Genomic DNA, 20,256 nt, shown 5'->3' on the forward strand with positions numbered 1-20,256 from the left:
AAGCCCCGTCCACAAGTGGAGAGTAATAGCATATAGATGGAGGGTTTGGTTGGAGTTTAGTCATACCGTCTCAGTTTTTCTGTTCTGCTGTGTTCCAGGCAGAGCAACAGAATGTATTGAGTTCATAATGCAGGAATTGTGTTAATCGATTTTTTTTTTGGTTATTATCAAAAACTAAATAAAAAAAGAGTGGTAGACGATGATACATTTAAATAGTAGCAGTACAAAATAACCCAGGGGGATAAGGGGTTACACTTGTGATGGTTGTTTTAGTGGGAAGACAATTATTGTTTCTTTCTGTTTAAATCTAGGTTTTGTTGTGATTCATCATTTGTTCATTCTTAATTTTGAAAAGTACCAATGACTGATGCTCTCTGGATCAACTCCAACACCCACATAATAACAACTACTGTCCAACTTTCTTTTCCAAAATGGCAATGACCCTAAACGTGGCCTATTGTGATTTTCCAATGTGTATATTTGTCTTTTCATTATATTTATTACATATTTATATTTGCCCTTTTCTCTCCTTAAAACGTCAACTATTTAGTTTTAAAAGAAATTAACTAGCAAGGATACACACTCATAAAGCCACCCAGCTAAGCAGCTTAGGTTGCCACAAAGTTAACAAAGACCCCAGAAGGAAGAGGGGACCGAGAGACAATTAGCTGCCTGTGTAGTTACAAGAAATGCCCAAAGCCATATGGTGGCTGCTCTTTGGATCCTGGTCTGCCTAATTAGACGACCCCTTCATGATTTACTTGAAATTAGAGGGGCTGAAATTAGTAGTTTGCTTTTTTGTTTTGATTTGCCTTATTAAGGATTTACATAGAATGCACACAATCCAGGCAGAGACTCACACCCTGCACACATCTGAGCCACTTCTGGAGGGTATTCACATGATGACGTAAGGAGCACAACAGGGGCCAAAACTGCTCAGAAGCAAAACAACAACACTCTATGGAGGTTATACCCTGCAGAGGAAAAGAGATACTATTTATTGCAACTCAGGAAATACATTTCAATAGACAATAAATAATAGATAGTTCAAAAGACAAATAATTTAGAGGCAGAATGTCAGACAAGGAGATTATCCCTTTAAGCAAAAATCCCACTTAATGCTTGGTTTGTCATAGGATGGTGTCTGTGTTTCAGTGACAGACCCCTCTGTGTTAGTTTAAACAAGTGTGTGAAAAGATTAGATATCCTGATTAGGACATGGGGCTTGTCTAGGAAAGCAGACAGAGATATGTGAGCTCTGAACTGTGTTAGCTCCTTTACCTGAGGTGTGCAAATGTGTGACATTTGGTAGGTTCCCAAGAACTAAAATCACAGCCTATGTGAAGCTCCTGCAAATTAGATGGGACAGAAGAGATCTGGAAAGAAGAAAAGAACTGAAGAAAAATGCAATATAAAAAATGCTTTAATTTGTTATGAACCACATCACTATTGCTGCAATCTCACGAAGAAACAAAAGAATGCTTAGAAAACACGGGGAGAATTTCACTGGGTGTTATCACATGCTTTGTAGCATTAATCACTCTGTTTACTTTAGCTCAGGTGTTCTCTCATGGAGGTCAGTATGAAGGATGGGAGATGAACACACGAGCACGTCAACGTGTGAGCTGCTGACACAAGGGCGCCTGCATCTGTTCCTGGTGACGTGGTGTGGGCGTGGTCTCCACTCTGCCAGACGTGCAGGTGAGAGCCAGGAACATCAGCGCAGCATTAGATGAGGTTATGTAACTCACAGGTGACCATCATGAATAATGCTCCCATTAGAACAAGAACAAGACTTGGACTTAGTGGAGCAGAGAGGATAAGAAAACAACTAGATTAGAACTACGTCCCGAAGTAATTAAAAGTGTGACGATTGGTAGTGTACATGTTGTTAATCTCAACATTCTCTCAAAATAACGAGATATCGCAAAAATATGTATTGCATCTATCAAGTATTTATTTGGAAAGTGCATGCACATTTTAATATTTATAAGTCAAACATTACTGCTGTAATTTTCTGATTCTGTCACAAAACAACTCTGGTAAGCAGAAAGGTTCCAGAACACCCATGTGTGATCCTCACGTCCTTCAACCACTGACTGAACTGCAGTGCTATTTAGGAGGGCATGCCAGGATACCTAAATGCCATTTAATTTTCACTGCTAAACTCTTTTCAAGCATCCATGGGTCAATAAGGTGTTTAGGATCTGATCTGTGCAGTGCTGACAGTGTAACTCTGTGGCCTGTGTTACATAATCATGTGTTCAAGCCCATACGTACCTCGGGCTGTTTGCAGCAGGCCCATGAGCTTTGAAGATTAGTCTACTCCTACATGTCAGAAGAAAGCTGTTGATGTTAGCCAAGCTTAATGGAGAGATAAAATATCTTACATGATTCATATGTTTTTAAGTAGTCATTTTCTTATTATTATGAGCAATATATATACTAATATTAATGTAAATCCAATTTGTTGCAGGTAAAGTCAGTCAAATATGATGCTAATATTGCAGTTTCTAATCCCAGTGCTATATAAAATATAATTTGAAGCAAACAAAGTAAAAAAAAAAAAAGATGGAGTACTGATTCCAAAATATATGCAAAGTGATAAAATCTTGAATCTCAAAGTAAATACTTTGATCACTGTAAATATAAAAATGACTGTAAAATCTATGTAAAATCAGTATAAACATATAATTTCAGGATATAATTTTAATAACTATTTGTTGTTCCCAAAACACTAAATAAAACATCAAGAAATACATTCAGTGTCTATTTTTTATTATTCAAATCAAAAAGGCATGTTGATATAACAAAAAAAAAAAAAAAAGAATATGGCAGAGACACCATGTGACTCAGAAAGGAGACACTAACAAATGGGCATGGTCTGATATCTGAGAGAAGGTATACCTACTAGAGACGGTGGACTTCTGCCGTGCTATTTCAACGCACGGGGCTTCAGCAGGAGTCCACCTTTCAAACGAGAGGCCCGTTGCCTGCCGCGTGCCCCGCCGTAGCTGTCTCCAAGCATGGCCTGACCTAGATCTCTGACAGGAACCAGCTGCTGCCCAGACCCAGGCACTGCTGCCATCAGCAGAATGGTGAGATCGGACCCGGCCTGGGAGCGGATCAGTGTCAGATCGCTGCTCGCCTGAGCCTCTTGATGGAGCTCAGTGACCCTCAGACTGTTTAGGAGATCCAGCAGGGCTTAAGCCGAACCTCTCCGACCCGTGAACCTGTCTGATTAGCCCTCTAGCTGCCGGGCTCTAGAAAAATGTGTTCAATGCCAACTGACTTGCTGCAGATGCCCTCTGGGCTGCTGGAGGCCGTGACCTGTTACACGCTGGCACGTGTCCACACATGAATGCTCATTAAAAGCAATTTATTGGAATTATACAAAGAAACATGTAACACATGAACATCGTATTTCTGGAGTCGAGAGGAGACCCTGCAAACCTCCTCCCTCCGCACAAACACACCACAAGAAACGGTTTATTAGGACTCCTTCTGAATGTCTTTGAAAGAACTACACTCAGGTCTCCAATCGACACTTTAAGCATTTCCATGCATACGCTCATTGAATGTCAGCTATTGTGAAAGAGTGAGATTAATTTTTAGTGTTCATAACCCATTTATTTTCTATTCAATTAACCTCTATGGAAGTCAGCAGTGTTCACAAACTTAAAGTGCATTACAAGAGATTATTGCTTCAACACAGCAACGTGTTATTACAGAAAAATATGTGAATAGAAAAACACAGCAAAAAAAGCAGTTTAAAAAGCATCACAGTCACTGCCCTCCACAACTGGTTTTGGTGTTCTTCCCACTGATTCAAATCTGTCTTCTATTAGATTTAGTTTCCTCCAAAAGATTTGTACTTTGGATAAAAGACCAGATGAAAGTAACGGTTTCTATTTGTACGTCTTAGTATTATCCATGCACAACACATAATTGGTATTTAGTGTGGTCATTATAATGTTAAGCTTTAAAATCTAAATAAGCCCATTCATGAAATTCAGTTGAAAATAACTCGAGAGAAGCCAGCGGTCTAGAGTTCTTTATGAGTCATTGTTTAGAATTAAACACATTAAAGCACCCAAGCTGCCATATGCCGTCTTCGCTCATCCCCAATCTGCGTGAATGAGGGTGCTGGAAAAAAAAATCTCTACTTGGCAAAAATAACAAACTCGGCTTTTACACTAATGAGAGTTACAGAGGCCGTTATGATGACTCTGACTTTTTCTAATCTTGCTGGTGAACAAAACATTTAATTATTGTCAACGCTGGAATAAGTTGATCATGATGAAGAATACTTGTTTCGGAGGAAACTGGGATGAGCTCTTGTAATTGGTGGGAGAGGTGCAGGTGATTATATAGATGTCAGTCCTCACCAATGGTTTGTGCTGGATGCTGAGTGGGACCCAGTGTAGGTTTGGTGCATGGACGCCCTACAATAGGGGTTAAAGGACTCGGGGTTGGGGGAGCTGACTGTGGAGCCTCAGTTGTTCATCAGGCCCTTGCAGGATTAGCCAATCCCTGCCATCTGCTGTCAGCAACATAATCCCAGCAATGAGAAAATCAATCGTCTAAGTAAATATCAAAGGCATGTAAGCTCATTTGGCAAGTAAATTAAACATTAGGTAGACTTAAGTTAAAAGACCATGTTACTGCTGAACAAGAGGATATGGAAGATTAATATGTCCAACTGCTTTTTTGCTGAATTGTCATAATAATGATCAGGCTCAATCTTACAGCAATTTACCATAAACTGAGTTGCTCCTCATTAAATCTTTTTTATGTAAAAGTCATTCTTGGTGTACAGTACACTTTCTGCAAACAAGCCCGTGATGTAGATAAACAAAATAAATAATTGTGCCATTCAATACTTTACAAAGGTGAAATATATTTGTACATTAATGATTTAAATTATTTTAAAATCTTAGTTTAAAATTGACATACACATACTGTGTTTTCCCATTCTGCATCTAGACAGATCATCCTGCAGTCATGATATTTCAGGACTCTCACACCTCGCTGTGTCCTACTTTAGCTCATGTGTAAACTCTATCAGGCTTAAGAGGATCTTCTGGTGGGTCGCGGGCCAGGCAGGGCTGACGTAGCAGCTCATTAAGCGTGTATGAGCTTTACTTCAGCACGGCATCTCCAGATCACTGGACTATGTTGTTTTATTATTACTTTGGTAGGGAGGGAGGGCTACTTCTGATGAGTTACTTGTACCTGGGGGAGGGGGGGGGGGGGGGGGGGGGGGACGTTAGCCTCGTTCTCCTATAGGCCACTATACTCGTGTTTGCAGAACCCGATAAAAAGAGGCTCAGCTTGGATTCCACGTCTAGAAGGAAAGAAGATAAACATTTATTTACCATTTCTACATTCAATACAATCACTGCAATAGTGGGTAATGTAGTTAGTCATACCATAATTCCAAATTATAAATACTGTCATATCTGCAGTAAGTACACAGTACCTGACCAGAGTACACCGGAAGTCCTGTATACGAGGGAAGGCCTTGTCCACACTAGAGGTCATCTCTTCATTACTCCATAACCTCTCAGCAGCTGCGCTTGCTCTGGGCCTGTGCACGCGCACGCACACACACACACACACACACACACACACACACACACACACACACACACACACACACACACACACACACACACACACACACACACACACACGTACGCACACACACATGGGAATTTCCACACAGTCACACAAAATACAAAGCCATTTTTTGTTTGTTTCTAAAAAAAGCAACCATTGTGTATTTTGACAGACTGGTTAAACCTATTTTCTTCCTCACCATAGGCGTGGGACGAGGTTGGTGGCATCCACGTACTCCCCCCACATGCAGACCTCCCCACCAATCACAAGCTTCTTCTGCTCTTCAGTGCCTGAACACAACAGACAGACTCAATGAGCAGGTGTGCGCTGCAGACCAACTAAACATGAAATACAAATTCAACATGGAGCACGCAGGGGAAAAGGGGGTTGCTGGACAAATGTTAGTTTTGTTAAATGAGGCTAATTTGAGTCTAAACACAACACTCTGCAATGCTGTGGCCCTGCAGTGTTGAACACTGACACCACGTGACGGAGTATTTGCTTGGGGAATTGATAGAAGAATTAGGATCATATGCCCAATTTTGACCATATCGCAGATGTGCCCCACCACCAACTACGAACGAACTTGCACTTATCCAGACAGCACTAATCCAGAATGGAGAGCCACTGAGAACCCTTCTAACTCTGCTCCCCTGTCCAGAATCCAGCTCCACATACCGGAGAAGTTCTGAGGCTGCACGGTGTATGCGCCGCGCCAGTCCTGGCCATAGCTGATGTGGTTGAGGTACCAAGGGGCCGAGAGCAGAACCCTGTGCCCAGCCAGGGTCATCCTGCCCAGCTCAGCACGGATCTCTGCAGGGGTTCCCCTCCAGATCTCCAGTATCGTGTCCTAGGGGATCTGAGTACACACAGAAGAGTCATGCTCCTCCTACCGCATGTACCTCATTCTTAATTAGGAATGCTCAAGCGCTTTTGTTAAACTCACACCCTTGAGTTTCTTGAATTGATACAGCAAATTGAATGTTGACGACAACTGACTTTTACACATTGTCTAGATTGCTATCAAGCTAAAAAGAGCTTACAGTTTTTGACTTTGCTGACCTCTAGTGGTAATAAATACTCATTGTTCATCATACATTGCACACAATTACCAACCCCATTTCTGAAATGGGCAAGACAGTGGCTTGGTGGTTAGTACTTTTGCTTCTCAGCACTGGGGTCTTGCGTTCAAGTCTCTATCTGAGTGGAGTTTACATATTCTCCCCATGGGTCTCCGGTTTCCTCCCAAAATCTAAATAAATTGTCTGTCCCTACAAAATCCTCAGAATGTGTGTGTGTGTGTGTGTGTGTGTGTGTGTGTGTGTGTGTGTGTGTGTGTGTGTGTGTGTGTGTGTGTGTGTGAACAGTTGTCCGAGTCTGTGTGCATTAATGTGTGTTTGTATCCCAATGGTTGATGGTGCTCAGTCCTGGCTGGGACAGGAATCACTGCCATAGCCCACAGATCACTGCAGATATCAAAGGAGACACACCAAACTATAGAAAATGATTCAATACTTGTTCCATAAACAAACATCTAAAGCACAGAATTAAAAATAGCAAGCACTGCACCACTTATTATTCTGTTATTATAATTGTTAATATAAGCCATTATTTCCACAGCAGATCCTGGCAGCCCTCACAGCAGCACACATTCGGCGCCTGACCCGTGAAAGCGAGAGGCCACACATTATAGTAGCGAATCCAGTCATGCGTGGGGCCCGGCAGGTCCAGGTAGAACGGCGCTGCCAGAATGACCTTAGCCCCCCCTGGGCTAGAGCACAAGTCAGCCCTCGCTGTTAGACGCCATGCTCATCGTTCAGGCATGCTGGCTTTGGCAAGGAAGGAGGTGGCAAGATTTAAAGAAAAGAAGAGAGAGTAGACATGCACTTACTCGCTCGTGGTAGTCAAAAACATCCTGCCAAACAATGGAGGTCTTGTTCAGGGCTACGGTCATGTTCACAATGCTAAGAAAACAGGAAGTGGAGCAAACAAATGCCTTAAATCACGAATAAAATGAGCTAGAAAAACAATACAGTGAGGAACAAAAGGTTAACAATTAGGTTTTGTGCAGTCCTACAGGCCTGAGCTGAATCTACTCTTTAAAAACCAAACAATGCCCCAGGCTTAAAAGTAAAGAAACTATTTAAGGAAGTAATGAATCAGTTTACTAAAGATTGTAATCATGGCATCATTTGGCTGGCAGTGAAGCCTGCCCCTACCGAATGTCTCTATATAAGATGTCTGAGAAAGTGATCCATTACTAAGCAGCAAGGCTGGTTACTGGTATTCAGTTTGTTAAGCCCTAGGCAATCATAAGTGGGAAAAGCTGTCTCAGATCCATCTTACTGGTATACCTACCTCCCAGGTGCTTTAATTACCAATACAACATTCCACAGTCTATGAAGGAAACCAGCTAAGCCACTTTTTGCATCAGCTCAATCAGAAAATCTGACATATGAAAAATGTAAATAAGACAATTAAAATTAGCTTTCTATGACTTCCACTTACTTTTCCATGTAATACGACTCCAGTTTGGTGTAATCGCTCCCAAAGCCCATCTGTGTCATGAACGCTCGTACCTTAGGGTTCGACTTCCTATAGAAGGTCATAACGGCATGCAGTGACACCTCAGCCCAGTGGCTTAAAGCCAAGAAAACCGACACTTGTGCAACTTCTCGGGGTTATTACCAACAAGAGAAGTTGACCTCATCTCCCCCCAGGTGCACATGGGAGTCCGGAAAGACAGACGTGACCTCTTTAAACAGGCTGTTCATGAACCGATAGCTGGACGTCAGAGTCGGGTTGAGGGGCCCAAACGATCCGGAGGGAACGTCACCCTTGTAGCAGGGAGTTAGCAAGTCTGGTTGCCCTGGGAACAAAATACAACAACAATGCGGTTTTCATAAAGTCTTGCGCGATTTACAAAACAGAATTAGCACGAGTAACTTCAAAGCTAGGTCGAGTATGTGACTAGAAATGTAAAAAATGTCTTCCTGCCACAATGTGTGTCATACCTTTACCCCATGATAGTGTGTGGCCAGGAGAGTCAAATTCTGGTACCACCCTAATTCCTCTCAGTCTTGCGTGAGCGATTACGTGCCTCACGTCAGACTGCGTGTAAATGTGGGTCATTGGATGGAAGGCTCCCTGAAAACAACTCCATCCATAAATCCCACCATGCAGACATATGCAGAAAACACTCTGTTGTGCTGAGATTAAGTCAATATGATCTGTCCCTAATGTTATCCCTAATGCTAAATTTCTCCATGTGTAAAAATTCATTAGATCTCTAAATGTGGATGTCAGCAAGAGACAAATGGATGACCTTGTCACTGAGGTCAGGATAGGTGGGGCTCTGGTAAGGAAAGGAAGGGTCATCCACAATGTGCCAGTGAAACACATTGAATTTGTTATAGGCCATGGCATCCTGCACAGAGAAACAGCATCAATAGAGCACGGTACATACGATTTCCTTATACAGTACATGTACAACAACTGGATCTTGATTAAGAGCATATAGACATGGATCAAGTTACCAGAGTATTCAGAATAGATTTCACAGGTAAGTAGTGCCTTGAAGTGTCGAGCAAAAGACCTCTAAACAGGAAGCGTGGGAAATCCTCTATTTCGGTCTTATTGACAAAATACTGCCAAAAATAAAAGTCAATTTATCATTAGTTAGTTAATGGTTAATTAGTCATTAGTTAAGATAGCACTCCTGATACAGTCTGATACAGATTATCCATATATGTACTTACAGAGTTGAAATCATCTTGGTACACCAGCTGACTGAAGGACTCCAGACCTAATTTTAGGCCAGAGGACAGATTTAAAGTGTTTATATGCAGTGATTCTTCTGCATTTTCCCCTAAACATTTTTGGGAAAGGTTTTTACAATTTATTTATGGTTTATGGTACAGTGACGCTAAGTGCAGCCCAGTGATTACAATGATCAGCTGTGTTTCCTTGTGCTTCAGTCACTCAAACAGACCACAACAACAAACACAAGGCTAAATCACGACCCGTCGCCTCGCCTGGGAGACTAAAGCAGGACGATGGGGCAGGAGAGATGATGTGTGTAACGGTACCTCTCAGAACTCCCCACACAGACTCTGCTCTTAAGACTGACTGACCCATTGACACCGTCAGGTTATCTGAAGAGCAACAAAGAGGAGACACAAGAGGAGACACCAGTAGACACAAGCAGTGGTTGAACGCAATCATTCTAGACGTGTCTGTGCCCCTTTGGTGAACTAGGTTATAGTACAATGGCATATGAAAAATGACTCACAGCTTTCATCTGAGTCTTCGTCTGGGTAGCCATCACAGCCACCTGTTCTGACACTTACTGACAGCGTGAATGGTTCTGATTCAGCCCAGATGTTACCGAATCCTGCTCCCCAATAAAGTCAGAGGAAAGATATTTGTGAGATAACTAAATGGGAATTGGAATGTAATAAGCACGGAGATGCATTAGTATACACACACCAGCCACATTACGTTTTTAGTGTACAGTTAAGAGTCCATGTTGACATGACCAATCTGTTTTATCTAAATAGACGGTGGACCAGTCTCAACAGCAGTGACATCTAAACACCAAATAAACCAAGCAAAACAAATCATCTCTACACCAACAATCATAACACTGCTATATAAGTATTAATGCTATGTTGAGAATGGTCCTCATATATGTGAATAATGGCCACTCAGCTGGACCTGTGGGCAGAAACTGTACACTAATAACAGACTAGGGGTGACTGAGAAAGGCAGACAGGCTACAGTCTGCAACTGTATGTGTCTATACTGCACCAATACAACTTAATAACATGGCTAGGGAGTGTGAGTACATGCAGGGACGTAGAAAATGGGGGTGGGTGGGTTTTCCAACACCACCACCACCCACATCCCACAACACCCCCAACTTTTGAAAAGCTTGATACACCCCTGAGTAGTACATGACAGCCCTAATAATTATGTGGCGCTGTTAAGCATGTCAAACAATATAATCTTCTCTGTTTAGTAATTTATAATGGGTTTAAAACTATACTGTAGCTTGTATATTACTAATCATGTCCGTCACTGCACAGGTAATACTTGTAGTCTGCAATTTTGGTGAATACTCGCTACATGTAATAAACTGAATACTAAATCTTAAACTCGGGCTGTGGGTATCTTTACCTGCTCCGTGTGCGAAGTCGGGAAAAACGAGACCGAAGTATCTTTTGAAAGCGACATCCAGAACAGAACATCCGAACTGGACCACTGAATCATCCGCGTAGCTAAAAGCGAATACGCGAGGATTTAAACGGTACCGTTCCGGAGACTGGTGAATATTCTGCGGCATTGGCCAGACTCCATACACCTGCTCCGCTTTATTATACATCACAAGTAGGAAGAACACACATCGCAAAAGCTCCATCTGTGTCCGAGTCATTTCTAAATATGTCCTATTTTAACGTGTTAAAACCCCAGAGATCCGAGAGATTGTCTATCACAACCCGAAAGGAAAAGAATGTAAAAGTGCTGATGAACTCTGTATTACGAGATCATATGACAGAAGGTGAGACAGTCAGCTGACCCATCCTGTCTGTTATTTTCAGAGTGACATTTGCTTGCAGTCTACTCGCTGCCAGCGAATCTTCTACGTTGTTTGTGGTACTCATAAAGATTAAAATGTTGGTTACTAAATGGCCTTTATTAAATTAAATAAATACATGCAATCATTGTTTGAAGTTTCTGAAAGGAAAGCACTAGAGGGCGCTTGAGTATACCAGAGGGCATTGCACGGACCTTCTGACTATCTCTAGAGATAATCTCAACAGGGTCTTGAAAACCAGTTTTAAATGTCATTAAATTGTTCATTAAATGTGAAATATAACGACCCTACCCTATAAAATGAGTTTAGTATACAAGTGTTGCTATACTCCGCAGTAGTGGCAGTGGTAGCCTACTGGGTTGCAGTAAACAAATAATGTACCCAAAGGTTCCTGGTTTGATATCATAGTGGACGCCACGAACTTTGACTTAAATTTGTCCTTTATTTGAGCACTGGTGGTGTTTGTTGAAACAAGACAACCCCCGCAAACAAGACAATTGCTGGAACTTGCTGAAAGAGTGCTATGGCAAGACTTTCCTCGTGATTACAACATGGTGACCATGACCATTCAAAAGAACACACACACACACACACACACACACACACACACACACACACACACACACACACACACACACACACACACACACACACACACACACACACATACACACACAAAAAGAGTTAAAAGTACCTTGTAACAAAAATGTAATGTCCACAAGGGAGCTCTTGTTAAAGTGTACTATAAGTTAGTGTTTTTAATTGGCTATACAGACAACTATATAGTGCATGGTAAGTTAAAGTCAACCTGTGGCCTCACACTCATGCCCAACCCTTGTACTCCACCTTAGCTCATCCTCCCACTGTCCAACCCATGCATTTGAACACAATGGGCTTGTCTGATTTACAGAACACCCCTTTGTAAACAGCGGCGATGAGTCACCATGTTGCTTTCCTTAGTGAGAAAGTTTCTTCACAACTGTGATGTCTGCATTCTGAATGTCCCACTCCCCATGGGTGTAACATCACCACGATGGCCCCCATGCCTCAGTGTCACTGAGGCGATTTATAAGTGCAAGTAATACAGCCCAAACTGATTTTTGAGTCATACTTTACTCATTTCACATCATGCTGGTTATGACACACTGAGAGTTATTCACTCCCAGGACTAAGTATGATTCTCACAGTTCCACCCTATCCACCCTTAAAGGGCTGGGATCCCTCCTGCCCTAGAGGCAAAAAGATGTCTGACAACGAAGGAATGACAGACCCATCACTCTGCTGAACACCTTCTGTTGCTTCTAAAGTCAGAAATCACATGATTCAGCCATACAGATGAAACTCGGCTGGGTAAGCATGACAGCACAAGACATAATGTCATTGTAACACCTTCAAGATATTTTCAAGTGTTTCCCAAGTTGTTGTGAAGGCCCCTCTCTCTCTCTCTCGTGGCGCTATATACAGAGACAGGTGATCTCTGAACCTGAGGTGAACAGGTGGTGTCAGTTCACCTTGCCACTCCTAAAAAACGAAGCTCTTTCATGCCCATCTTTGACTCATATTTCTCTTTTTCTGTGACTGCTAATTAAAATACTTACTTGTCCCTTTTCTAGGGCGTTGCCTGTGTTGGATGTATAACTTGCTCACCTCCAGAATCTTTGCTGACAAATCAGGTAATTTTCACAAGAAGACATTCAACACAGAGACTCTGAAGAAGACTTATTGGACCTTATCTTTTGAAAGACAGTGCTGTCTTCATGGTGAGTAGATGGTTTTAATGTTCTAATCTTTCTCTCAATGGTTTTTATAACTATAATATCTGCCCAGCAGAACCACGATGAATGTGTATGAAAAATTATGAAGATATTCATAATTCATGAACAGTTACTCATTTTCACTCAGTGAAATGGGTTGCAAAATGAGCTCAAGGCCTGCTTAAGGGTATCTAATGTCAAGGGAACACTTTTATTAAAATTTCAGATAATGAAAAAGAGGCAGAATCCTTAAGTTTTTAAAACCGTTTAAAAAATACAAATATCTGTTTGTCCTTAGCAGTACTACTAATAAAACTATTATTATTATTTTAGCTGCTTTAGATGAAAAATTCATGAATTTCAATTTACTGGCTCACAAAGGATAAATAAAGGTTTGACTATGTATTGTTTAGTTACTGTGTGTACTGCATACATGTGATCTGCAGGCATTATTTGGATTTTAGCTCTAACACAGACACGAAACCACCATTTACTCTCACTACTGTTGCTAGGGACAAGAGGATCAAGAAATGTAAACAGTAAAGCTTGGCAACTAGTCCCTAACATTCTTCCTCACTCTCTCTCTCTCTCTCTCTCTCTTTCTCTCTCTCTCTCTCTCTCTCTCTCTCTCTCTCTCTCTCTCTCTACACACACACACACACACACACACACACACACACACACACACACACACACATACACACACACACACACACACGTGCATATCCATGCTAGGGTATATGTAACCAAACTAGGGTAAATTATTATTATTATTATTATTATTATTATTATTATTATTATTGTTGTTGTTGTTGTTATTGTAAGAACGTGTAAACAAAGTTCACAATTTACATTACTCTTCCAGATTCAGACGGGCATATAGAGTTAACATAAATTACAAACAGGACACGTGACAAGGAGACACAGTGCGTGCCATGACAATTGCAATAGAAATGCATTAACTATAATGAAATCAAAGTTTTTAAAATTATAGAGATATGTAAAATAGTGTTCAAATTGGGTAGCATGTTATTTTGTCTATCTACTTACAAACACGCCTTTCTGCCTTTTATGAACTCACCTGAAATAGGTGAGTCAGCCCAAGACTCCACCCTATATCGCGCGTACCTGTGAAACAGTCTCAAACTCCTGTTCACGAGGAGAATTCGCTTCAGCCATTATCGCTGGCTTCGTTTCACCTCCTCTAGCTGAAACTTACTGCCTCCTCGCAATGAGTGTGGTTTCTGAGAACGTCTTCATGTCGGCTTTGCAGCCCAACTCGGCGGTCACCACGTACGCGGTTCCGACCGAGCTCCAGCTGGGACATGCGGGATCACTGTCGGGCGAGGCGGCCAGAGCCAAGCGGGTCCAGCAGCAGGTGGCGATGAGACTGGCGGAGAAGTCCACTCTCCCACGACAGAACGGCTCCACGTCCCAGTACGCAACGTCAGGTGTGTCCCGGTCCGCCCGTCCTTACCCGTCCTTACCTGCCCTTACCTGCCGCTCACTAAGGTCACTGGTGATTTTGAGCAGTCTATGGTCCAGAAATTGTTATCTTTAAAAACTAGCTACTTTTGGCAATACGTTTACATATTATCAGCTAATGAGTTCCGCATATGGTGTTTGTGTTGAATTCTGGTAGCATTTCTAGCCAAAATGTATTTGTTGTTTTATTATTTTGTAATTTATTTTATCTTCAGCAAGTGGTTGTCTTCATTGATATTAAATTAATAGCCAGTGTAGCCAAAGAGATGAACATTCCTTGAACTGTAATAATGTGTGCTGGGTTAAATAAACAGTAGGTTGCGTTCCTGTTGAAATGGCCGTGATAAAGTGATAATGTTAATAGCATAGAACACATTTTTATTAATGTTTTATCTATCTATCTATCTATCTATCTATCTATCTATCTATCTATCTATCTATCTATCTATCTATCTATCTATCTATAAGTCTGTCTGTCTGTCTGTCTATGGAATATTGAGGGTACTACAGTCTCTGTGACATCCACTCTGTCTAGGAAAATTGTTTCCAACTGTAATCCTCTAAGAATTTGTAAATGTAATCTAAAGAATGCAATGTAACTGAAACTTGTACGTAATTTGTTAAAATCATGCTCAGATCTATATCTACAAGACTCAAAGAAAAAGTGGAGTATTTAAGAGAAAATTTCTTTACTTCCCCCGCCTCCTAACACACACACACACACACACACACACACACACACACACACAGTGTTATAATGTTAATCACACTGAAACAGGTGGAGCTTGTCTGTACCGTAGTGTTGGGTGTTTTTAAAGTTGTGCGTGTGTGAGAGAGAGAGAGTGTGGGGAGTGAAAGCTCTCTTACCATGTGATTGGGTTACTGGTCTTTGTTGCCTCTCAAAGCACCGACTCTCACAAAAGAGTCTACTGTTTGAGAAAAAGTGCTTAGCAAAGCACAGGAGCCAACCAGAGAGACTGTCCATTATTTCTCAGTCACCTCTAATGAAAATTGGATTTATTCTGAACGTCTTCTGTTCAGATTGAATGCCCATCAGTCATGCCCTTTCATTATATCCTTATATTTTTCTGTTAAAGTTTGAACATGAAATATTAATGTACGTTATTACCACAGTCTTTCATCAAGAGCAACGTTATAAAACCACACCCACTAAACAATGCAAAGTTTGCCACACTAGGTGAAGATCTTTAGAATTCACTGTGTCCACTGTGTGGCTAATACAATATCAATGTCAGAGATGTTTTAATGAAAGAGCACTATTCTTGTGTTAACACTCTGACCATAGCTGCTAAAGTGACTGCCTGTTACTTTCAGGCTTTTTCAATTCAATTTGAATCTTGACAAGTCAGAACAGCCTCACATTTCTGGGCTTATAGCCAGCATCAAGAAACACACGCCTCGTATGGGAAGTGCTGCTGTGTATGCAAAAATCGGGACCATCTCACACAGGTGACATACCGAGCCAATGAGTAAGATAAGACAGACAACCGGTTCTCCGAAGTATGAGTCATTTAGTTTGGGTTTCTCGGGTCAAAATTTAAAATAAATATTTTAACGCAAAATGGCTACCTTAAGTACCTTCCAAGTAGCATAAAATAGTGTATTTACAAAAATCTATGCCCTAAAATATGCTTTGCTTTTTAAAAAAATGCAACATAATGGTAGGGTGGGGCAAAGATTAGGACTTCATGTGTGCGCATGTGTGTGTGTGTGTTGTGTGTGTGTGTGTGTGTGTGTGTGGGGCGGGGACAGGAGTGGTTCACAGCAATCAGACCGGTTTTCCACCCCTCCGCTCCAGCTGTGTCTGTCATTCCTTTATTACTAACCCCGCCTGTGCCTCGCCCTACGGAAAACACATTTTCACTTGAAGAGAACGATGAAGTGGTCTGAGAACATGAAGTTCACTTATTCCTCACATCATAACTAGTGCTAGTTCATATCAGACTCCGTGTTAATGAGTAAAATAACCTCCGATAACCTCATCTGAACAGAAACAGAATCAAATGCCTGTGCCTTGTTTGTACTGATTTTTCCTGTTAATGTTATTTGTGCTGGTTTGCTTTTGAAATTTTAGTAAAAGTCTATGGGACGTATGTGTGAGTGGAGTAAATGCCTCAAAACTAAGCCAAAACGTATAAACTTAGTGTTGTTTGTAACTCTGTACCAGTTTGTTCTGTACCATAGTAGTTTGATCATGTTAACACTAAGTTCACAGCACTGATTTACAAAGCAGTAAGTCTAGAACTTCAGGCCATGAACTGTCTATGCTTGCTATACATTACGAAAAATCTTTACTACCAATGGGACAAAATTGGAATTATAGTTGCCTTTGATTCAAAATATTTTTGGTGATGAGCGTCTAAACGTCCTTCTAAAAGCTTGAGAGAAGCTTCCACAGAGCATGGCCTACTTACACTAGCAGTTGTGCTAACAGTAGCACATTTTTGTCTGAAATATTTGATCCTATTTGAATCAGAACTGCTACTTATTCTTGGGCATTTATTCAACCATATTGACTTGACTGTACAGGAGTCACTGAAGACATTGTGCTTTACGTGTAAAAACCTGCAGTAGCTTCGGGGAAGAATACTTGAACAGGACTGGTTTAGTGGGCAGAGCAACTGCCAGAAGGGTAGGCTTTCAGATCCCAAAGCAGCGAAGCCTACTGACGGCACTGCCATGCTAAGTGCTTGTTTGTCAGTGGCAAACTAAAGCCCCTCACTCTCTAAATGCCCTCTCATTGGAGCAGTCTCTCTCTCTCTCTCTCTCTCTCTCTCTCTCTCTCTCTCTATCTCTCTCTCTCTCTCTCTAAATGCCCTCTCTCATTGGAGCAGACTCTCTCTCTCTCTAAATGCCCTATCTCATTGGAGCAGACTTCCTAGTCCAATGAGAACAATTCCATGTGATTTTTATCTCAGAGTTTGCATAACCTCGTAGTATCCATGTAGTAATAATTTGCATGGCCTACTTTGGGCAATTAGGTTAGGAAAAAGAAAAAAGAAATAGTAGTGTTTATTGCTAATACAGTGATGAATTTCTTGTAGATTATGGAGGTTCCTCAACAATGACAAAATACCAGACCTACAACCCCAGTTTCTCCTCAAAGTCCTTCATGTACGCCACCACCAGACCAGTCATGGTAAGCATCAGACTTTTAAAATCTATTTGAATTGCTTCATTTTACTGTATGTTTTATTCAGCTCATGTTAATTTTACCTGTAATTTGAATTCACACATCTGTACAGATAGAAATGAGTTATGCATAAGATTTTCTGTAAATTGCACAGGTTTTTGAAGAGTGGACCTCACAAGAGAGTGTGTGTGTGTGTGTGTGTGTGTGTGTGTGTGTGTGTGTGTGTGTGTGTGTGTGTGTGTGTCTGAGAGGTTTAGACCTCACCGAACCCCTATGGCGGGTTGACAGGAACACGGGAGTGATAGTGTGTTGTCTGAGTGTGAAATGTCCCAAGTCCTTCACATCTCTAAGCAAACAGACATGCTTGTGTATAAGCAAGTATGTCTCCTGCATGTTTGGGACTCAAATATCATGACCAAGTCTGTCAGCTTAATGTGACCTAACGGAGTTCTAGATAAACTGTCTGATGTGAAGGGGACTGACCCTGTGTTGCTTTGGCCAGGCCCAGCGTGCGTATCAGCAGTCCAGCGGCTACTCAGGGACCTACACGTCTCGCTCCGCTATGGACTTCAACCCCAGATCACAGATGAGCAGGGGAGCTACAGCAGGCATGTACCATGAAGACATGGGCGGCCTGGGCGGCGGTTACCAGGGCAACCAGTCTCAGCAGCATCACGTCTCCACCATGAGGTCCACCATGACCCGGCCGGGCCCAGACCTGGAGTCGGCCTCCATACGTTCCCTACGCATGCAGTCTGCACCTCAGCAGCAGGTGGGCATGACGGGATGGATGACGCACGAGGGCAGCGAGGGGAGTTTGGTGTCGGAGCAGGACGCCGCTTACATGCGGCAGGAAGCAGCGGCCAGCATGAGCAACGGCTACGCCAACACGTACCCGCGGCCCGTCATGTACGCCTCCAACAACTACAGCGGAGACGCCGGCCTCGTCCAGACCTCCATGACGACGCAGCCGGTCAGACGAACCCTCAGCTCCACGCTGACCCGTGGTGGAGGTGTCGGGGCCAACATGGAAGAGGAATCCTACGTCCGCCAGAGCTACAAGGGCCCCTCGCTTCGCACCATCAACCGGATCACCCAGCGGCAGGTGCGCAACTCCGTGACGGGAGGCAGTGTCCAGGGGTGCGGTGGAGGAGGGAGCTACATGACCGGCTTCTCCCAGGGCAGCATGGGGACCGGAAGGCTGTCCCGGGCCGCCTCCGTCAGAAGCATGATGAGTGTGGGCAAAGGCAAGGATGTGTTCGACGGCATGGATATGACCAGCAACATGGGCAACGCGTAAGGAAAAACACCAACATATGTACACACACATACATGAAAACACACATTCACACACACACACACACACACACACACACACACACACACACACACACACACACACACACACACACACACACACACACACACTGTCCAACACATGCATTTCCATAAACTAGGTGATGTGTTTATTTTGCCAAGATATATGGAAACTTTGTGTATATACAAAGTATATATATATGAAGTTGGTATATATATATATATATAATACACACACACACACACAAAGTTTCCAGAGAAACAGGACATTTCTTGAGCTGCTGCTGTTGTTCATTTCATCAGTTACTTACCTGGAATCTTCGTTCAGGAATAAAGGACTAGTAACTGCTACAAGCTAATAGCCGTGCTGACAGCGTTTATTACCAAAATACAGGAGTTTTGAATTGTCATTTTTAAATACTGCCAGCACCAAATTTCTTTTACATTATATTTAACTTGTCTCCATGTGGTTTATTTGAGTTGAGTTGTAGAAATAACTGAATAACTAGCCAAAATAACTTGAGATGTTACAAAAAAGTTGTTACAATTAAATAAAGATAGCTCCCAAAAACCAAGAAATAGTGTCCATAAAAATGATAGGAGCAAAGTATGCTTCACTTTGACACTCTGTTAATACATGACATTAAATATTCCATCTGTTTTCAGTGGGTCAAAGTCATGGAGCTAGTGCTTTCTGTATTTTTGGATGTTTATCCTAGAAATGCAAGATCCTGTCTAATTTGAAAAAATTGAAAAACTTGTGAAAAATACAACATGTTAAAACTTTTCTACTGCTCAAATATAATGCTAAATGCTAATTATGCTAGATGTTTCAGAAGGGCCAGCACCTTACATTACATACTTACATTACATTACATATGGTCTTTGGATTGATGAAACATGTGGAAAAGATGTCATAGTCAAAGCATTATGGAATTTGCAGAACTGTGCTTTCAGTGCATATTGGCAAAAAAGAAAGGGGGATATTGAAAAGGGCTGATAGTCACTTTTGAACTTGAGAAACAAGCCACTGCTTTGGATACGCACTTTTTATTTCACCTTCACCCAGCTAGCTGCTAAATATCTGTGCATGTGCGTGTGTGTGTCTGTGCGCATGCGTGTGTGTGTGTGTGTGTGTGTGTGCACGTTAATGTGTGTGTGTGAAAAGTGAAGAGTAAGACTGCAGGGAACACACCCAAACCAGTCAATCCAACTCATTTGACACACCCTGAGAAAAACATACTTCCCACTGAACAAGCCACAGAAACACACTCTCACACACACACCCACCCACACACACACACACACACACACACAATCACAAAAAG

At 42.0% G+C, this 20,256-nt stretch overlaps 2 protein-coding genes across 3 annotated transcripts in view; one reads left to right on the plus strand and one right to left on the minus strand.

Moving 5' to 3' along the window:
• Window positions 1–2,870: 2,870 nt before the first annotated feature.
• On the minus strand, window positions 2,871–12,736 carry hexa (hexosaminidase A (alpha polypeptide)). The gene is given in 14 exon segments (XM_077007533.1): window positions 2,871–5,347; window positions 5,483–5,590; window positions 5,822–5,912; window positions 6,301–6,481; window positions 7,514–7,586; window positions 8,131–8,217; window positions 8,311–8,491; window positions 8,637–8,769; window positions 8,948–9,049; window positions 9,159–9,269; window positions 9,381–9,427; window positions 9,711–9,776; window positions 9,914–10,015; window positions 10,801–12,736. Coding segments are annotated over 14 exon segments (1,602 nt in total). The 5' UTR covers window positions 11,057–12,736; the 3' UTR covers window positions 2,871–5,283.
• Window positions 12,737–12,841: 105 nt separating this feature from the next.
• Window positions 12,842–20,256, plus strand: part of pkp3a (plakophilin 3a) — a 14,683-nt gene continuing 7,268 nt past the window's right edge. The window contains exons 1-4 of one of the 2 annotated variants that reach the window (XM_077007532.1): window positions 12,842–12,978; window positions 14,246–14,423; window positions 17,523–17,617; window positions 18,114–18,907. In XM_077007532.1, the coding sequence (XP_076863647.1) occupies window positions 12,976–12,978; window positions 14,246–14,423; window positions 17,523–17,617; window positions 18,114–18,907 (1,070 nt within the window). In that variant the 5' untranslated portion in view covers window positions 12,842–12,975. Of the gene's footprint in view, window positions 12,979–14,095; window positions 14,424–17,522; window positions 17,618–18,113; window positions 18,908–20,256 lie in introns of those variants that run through there. The other variant, XM_077007531.1, reaches the window with a different exon arrangement.

This window comes from Brachyhypopomus gauderio, chromosome 5 (assembly GCF_052324685.1).
Source record: "Brachyhypopomus gauderio isolate BG-103 chromosome 5, BGAUD_0.2, whole genome shotgun sequence".
In the NCBI taxonomy this organism is placed as follows: domain Eukaryota; kingdom Metazoa; phylum Chordata; class Actinopteri; order Gymnotiformes; family Hypopomidae; genus Brachyhypopomus; species Brachyhypopomus gauderio.